The sequence below is a fragment of the Bactrocera dorsalis genome, chromosome 4, assembly GCF_023373825.1.
Source record: "Bactrocera dorsalis isolate Fly_Bdor chromosome 4, ASM2337382v1, whole genome shotgun sequence".
NCBI classification, from domain to species: Eukaryota; Metazoa; Arthropoda; class Insecta; order Diptera; family Tephritidae; genus Bactrocera; species Bactrocera dorsalis.
The window spans coordinates 16,868,947-16,875,061 of record NC_064306.1 but is presented as its reverse complement, the minus strand read 5'-3'; the positions used below and the strand labels follow the sequence as shown (position 1 = coordinate 16,875,061).

Genomic DNA, 6,115 nt, shown 5'->3' with positions numbered 1-6,115 from the left:
ACAATTCATTTAAATTTACTGAAAAAATATTTCTATTCATACAAGAAAAATATTTGTAAACAAAAATACATAAATATCTCACTGTAAAACCAAAAGAGTAAAAATATTTTGTATATACATACATAAGTATGTACAAACCTGTGGTCGGCATGAGAGGATCTGTCACTGTGTTGGTGAGCACGAAAAAAAGTAGCCCAGTGAGAAATTGGAAGTAAAATTAAGCAAAATTATAAAATAAATTATTGTTCAATAAAATTTTAAAATTAAATATGTTTTCACTACCTTAGAGCAAAAATATATGAAAATATTCAATAAAACTAAAAGCTATATATAGATAAACGATTATTCAAATCTCAGAGCAAATAATAAACAGATAAATAAGAAGTTCTGCAGTTTCTCGAAATAAAGGGAATAATTTATATATATAATATAAATATAGCTTAAACTAATTGTTTAATGTTATATCTTTAATACATTTATCTATATCAATCTTTTTATGACAATTTCTTATTAAAATAATATTTTTTAAATGGGCTGAAGAAATTTTATTGCGTTGTTTGGAACAAATAAATTTTAAATCTGAAAAAATTTGTTCGCATATATAAGTAGAGGGAAAAAATGATAAACATTTAAATGATTTTTTTTTTCAATTCAGGGTAGAATGAATCATCCAAATTTTGCCTATTATCTTTAAAAGACTTGGAACATAAAAGGCATTGCATGGCACCAAAGGCATTTAGAATCATAAAATATTTCTCGCAGGGCATATTTGGTTTTGCGCTATAATCTTTCGTGCTGTTAATTCGTTGCTGGCTCGAACGATAGAGCGTAAGCGTACGTGTGAATTTATGCCGACCACTGGTACGAACACACTTAAAAGCCTATTTCAATTGTGTGTGATTGAAATGAACAAAACAGCACTACCATGTTGGAACGATTCCATGCAAATACTTAAAGAGAACCACAATCCATTTGCGGGAATCAGTACACAACAGACGATCGAGTTAAACATTTGTTGTCGAATCTTATTTTAAATATTATATTAAAATTCAAAAGCACGTGCGACAATTGCAACAATAAGTACATTAAAATGGCTACTACTAGTAAGTGTGAAGAGTATTACCGTTTGTTTACATTATACAAGTAACATTTTTATTTCGTCACAGTTGGGGGATACAAATTGGGTAAAATCCTCATTGAAGGTAAAACTAAACAGGTTTACGATCTCCCTGAACATCAAGGGTTGTGCCTGTTGCTGAGCAAAGACCGTATTACAGCTGGTGACGGTGTGAAGGCACACGATCTGCAAGGCAAAGCGGAGATTTCTAACACAACAAATGGACTAGTTTTCGGCATTCTAAACGAAGCGGGTAAGAACAGCAAATTTTGAGTGCACGAAAGCAAATTACTAATCAGTGTTGTGTACATGTAGGAATAAATACAGCCTACGTCAAACCTTGCTCGGACAATGCCTTTATTGCTAAGAAATGTGAAATGATACCCATCGAGTGGGTAACCAGACGTTTAGCTACTGGTTCGTTTTTGAAACGTAATACTGGTGTGCCGGAAGGATACAGGTAAGCTTTCACAAAGTTGTATACACATACATATGTGAAAACAAGAAAAAAAGTTTAAGCAAGAAAGGGTATTAAACTATATTAATTTCGTGGCAAAGTTAATATACCCTGTTCCGGGTATAAGAAGTAAAATAATTTATATTGACTTGCGTTAAAAGTTTGTATGGCATATTATATTATGGCACTTTAGACTCGTTTATTAATTGCTAATCATGCTATTTATCTTGTAAAAAAATCCCTACTAATAAAACTATTTTTTGAAATATTATTTGAAAATATTAAATTTAAATGTTTAGAAGTTCGTCACTTTTGTTATTGGTGATAGTGATAAGAATCTTCAACCAGGCAATACTTTTCCAGTTACATATGTATATATATGATCATTTGATATACGGTCAATTTGAACTGACCTTCAACCATATCAACATTTGTGTACATATGTACGTACATACATTTTGTTTTTATGCATTTGCTTAGTACTTTGTATGTTGATTGCTATTATAATCTAGATTTTCTCAACCTGAATCAAACAAAATATAAAAATAAAAATTTATACATTTAATAATATAACTTTGATGTACTTACATACTATATATACTGAATTACGAAGTAATACTAATCTCACAAATAAGCACAAAATCAAATTTAGCTACATACATATATGGATAGTAGAAATCTTAAAAAGTGGTTTTGTGAACTTTTTTTTCTTTTTTTTCTATTGCAAGGTTTTCACCGCCAAAACAGGAAACGTTCTTTAAGGATGATGCCAATCACGATCCTCAATGGTCCGATGAACAAATTATCTCAGCAAAATTCAATTTTAACGGTGTCCTAATAGGTCAGTTACAAATATAACATACATATTTTTGAATAATGTGATAAAATATGCTTAATTCGTTCTCAAATAGGGCAAGATGAGTTGGACATTATGAAGCGAACCACTGTACTAGTGTTTGAAATTTTAGAGAAAGCTTGGGCCACCAGGAATTGTGCTCTTATTGACATGAAAGTAGAATTTGGCATCGATACTGAAGGTACTTAATTTTGATAACTTACAAAGTCTCATTTACTTTTTAAATTTATTCAGGATTTGTATTTGCATACCGCTAATGCACCGTTGTCATCTGTCTTTTCGTAGGAAACATTGTGCTCGCCGATATTATTGATTCAGACTCGTGGCGTCTGTGGCCGTCTGGCGATAAACGTTTAATGGTCGATAAACAAGTATATCGTAATCTCTCCACAGTCACCGATAGTGATCTGGACACAGTGAAACGTAATTTTATTTGGGTTAGTAACCAACTTAAGGATATAATACCAGCTAAGGATCATATAGTGGTTATTATAATGGGTAGCGCTTCCGATAAAGCTCATTGTGAGAAAATCTCCACAACTTTGCAACAATTAGGAGTAAATACTGAGCTACGCGTTACGTCAGCGCACAAAGGACCAGAAGAGACCTTGCGCATTATGCGCGAATACGAAAGTGTTATCAATAATTTGATATTTATTGCCGTAGCAGGTCGTTCTAATGGATTAGGTCCAGTCTTATCTGGTAGCACCACATATCCAGTGATTAATTGCCCACCTTTAAAAGCAGAGAATCTTCAAGTTGATGTTTGGTCTAGTTTAAATGTGCCTTCCGGTCTTGGTTGCCCGACTGTGTTATATCCTGAGGCAGCTGCGCTACATGCGGCACAAATTTTGGCCCTTTCAAATTACATAATTTGGTCCAAGCTACGCGTCAAACAACTCAATAACTTTATTACTTTAAAGAAGGCTGATAAGCTGGTGCGCGGAGTGCGTAATGCTTAGATTATGTGTGCAGAACTAAATCATGGGAAGCATATTTCTGTATAAAATCGGCTTTTAAAGCCATGCATTTTGCTGATTGCCGCTAATAAAACATATGTGTATATAAAAACGTAAATATGTTTATATAATTAGAACCGTTTCGGGTGAGTCCCAAAAAATTTAAGAGGCGAAATTTATTCCCCTAAAAAACGAGTTGGCTATGTATGTAGACGATGTCGCATTGTTGTGGTTTAGAGAGATTGGGGTTAGAGCGCCGAAAAACAGCCCTTACCGGATAAAATCCGGGTCAATTCCTGTGAGTAGAATCGGCTGTCGTGGGTATTGTGGGAGATTTGTCTTCGCTGTGAAGAAACTATTTTACAAAAACAAACAAAACTAAATAATGAAATGGGCAACAAAGAAAATTGAGTAATTCTGATCTACTTTGATACAGTCTCAACTCTCTAAATTTGAGATTTTAATAGCGGGATTCTGTAACCAGTCTCTATTTGAGACATTTTGAGGTAAAGTCTCAATTTGCGACTAGTTACTATTCACTAAACAGTCTCTAGCGTTAGTCCCAAAACATTGCATCAAATTTGAGACCTGATAGTTAGCAGGTCACAAAACTAATAGCGGGATTCTGTAACCAGTCTCTAATCTCTATTTGAGACATTTTGAGGCAAAGTCTCAATTTGAGACTAGTTACTATTCACTAAACAGTCTCTTGGACTTGCGGCCAATAAAAACTCTATAAAGCTCTCAAAAATATCTTATAATTATAGTAAGCTTATCGGCATGTTAGAATGATACCATGTTCAGACTGGCACTTACCGTGCGATTCTTTACTGTGATACTGTCTCAAGTCACTAAATTTGAAATTTTAAGTTAGAGACAATTTTTGAAACTTGAGACGATTTTGCTATTCTGTAAGTGACAGTCACAAAATCTACTACCTTTCATCATTCGGAGATGTTTTTACACTTGAATGAAAATAATTATGTCGATAACAAATATTAAATTTTCTTTAACATAGTCAAAAAAACGTGATAACGGGCTGATTAGTGAATGTATTAAATGTAATCTAATCCCTTTAAATTTTCGGTCTGAACATGGTATTACGTTGTAATACGTTGGATTGGAATCAATACGATTTATTAAAAAAAAACTGAAAAACCAATAAGTAATTTCATACTTTCATAAAAAAAATTCGAAATGAGAAAAAGCTTGTTAATTCAAAAATTTATTTTTAAGAACTTTATTCAATTAAAACAAAAATGAAAAATTCAATGAAAAAATTAATTATATTATAGTACTTAGTAAAATTTCTTTAGATTAATATAAAAAACTTATCATAAATTTTTTGTATATTCATCGGCTCTAAAATTTAAATTTTGGGCCCTAGGCCCGGGCCTCACGGATTGCAAGCAATAATTTTGTTATTGTATGAATAAAGAGATTTGAACAAAAGTTAAATATTGAATTAAAGTTATTTTTTCTCTATGCAATATAAAATAAATAGTGAAGAAATATTAAAGTTGAAAATATAAGTATAAAATTCTATAAATGGATGAAACACAAAATTTAATTAGCCGACATAAGGGGGGAGCCTGCTTTAGGAGGCTCAAAAAATCGATTTTTTTTTTATTGCTTAAATCTGTTCCTAATATATCTAAGAATATGCCCCCAAAATTATAGATGGAAATTCGAAATATTTTCGAAGCTAGAAAGCAAATAGTGACCGAGCGTCTAGCAGATATATGAGCGCTTGGGCAGAAAGCCAAAAGTTTGATGCGCGATTTCTCGGTTTTTCATTTTTACGATTTTCCAAAATTGGCGGGCAAAATTACAAAAAAAGTATTCAACCAATCGTATATAACCAAAGCTTATTAGATTCAGTATCTTATTACCTCCTCTGTGAACCTAAAAAGTTCTTGAAAACAAAATTCTAAACTATTTTTTTTAGTAAATTGAAGTGAGGTTTTTTGGTGAAAAATGCAACTTTTTTTTTCAAATCTAAAAAAAAACTTTGATTTTCGCGTTTTTTCGGGTTTTTTTAGGTTCACATAGAAGAAGGACTAATGATATTTCATATAATTATCCATTTGATTTTTTGGACACTTCAATTGCGCGGTGGTGCACAAAAGTAGATTAAAGTGGGCTGTATTTCGCTATTTTAAATTTTAAAAAATTTTTTTTGTAAGTTTAAATATGTAATAAAATGATGTAAAAATTTCATTACATTTGCTTGTTTTTTTCTATCCTAAAAAAAAATCACGAAAAACTGCCTTTTTAGGCCTCCTAAAGCAGGCTCCCCCCATAAGTCAGGCTACTACATATACATATATACTTTCTTAATCTAAACTTACTCTATCTGTACGAACTCATTTCCGAGAACGTGAATAGGTTCAATTGAGGAATAGTGTGTAAATACTGTCTGTTCTGCTTTCTCATTAAGCTAACCCGATGGTTCCGCAGATGATTGTAATGATTCGTTTGCAATTTCCACTACTTCTACAATGTCTGTAAAATCGCTGCTATATTGTGACATATCAAGGTTGTACGTCTCTATGACATAATTGGCTTCGGATTTACTGCCAAATAGAACCCATAATCGTTCATAATTTGGACACATCTGTGAAAGTTTTTCTGAAAGAATGTGGAATTATTAAAACTTCCAGAAAGTTTCACTTAACATTAAGGCCGCAAATACTTTTTATCGTGGAAACTTCATCGCCAATGTC

The 6,115-nt window shown here is 32.2% G+C and overlaps 1 protein-coding gene across 1 annotated transcript; it reads left to right on the top strand.

Moving 5' to 3' along the window:
• The first annotated feature begins 942 nt into the window (after window positions 1–942).
• On the top strand, window positions 943–3,507 carry LOC105233168 (bifunctional phosphoribosylaminoimidazole carboxylase/phosphoribosylaminoimidazole succinocarboxamide synthetase). The gene is made up of 6 exons (XM_011215148.3): window positions 943–1,103; window positions 1,167–1,370; window positions 1,433–1,577; window positions 2,303–2,415; window positions 2,486–2,611; window positions 2,716–3,507. The coding sequence occupies exons 1-6, from the start codon at window positions 1,091–1,093 to the stop codon at window positions 3,390–3,392; spliced, it is 1,278 nt and encodes a 425-aa protein (XP_011213450.2). The 5' UTR covers window positions 943–1,090; the 3' UTR covers window positions 3,393–3,507.
• Window positions 3,508–6,115: the final 2,608 nt, after the last annotated feature.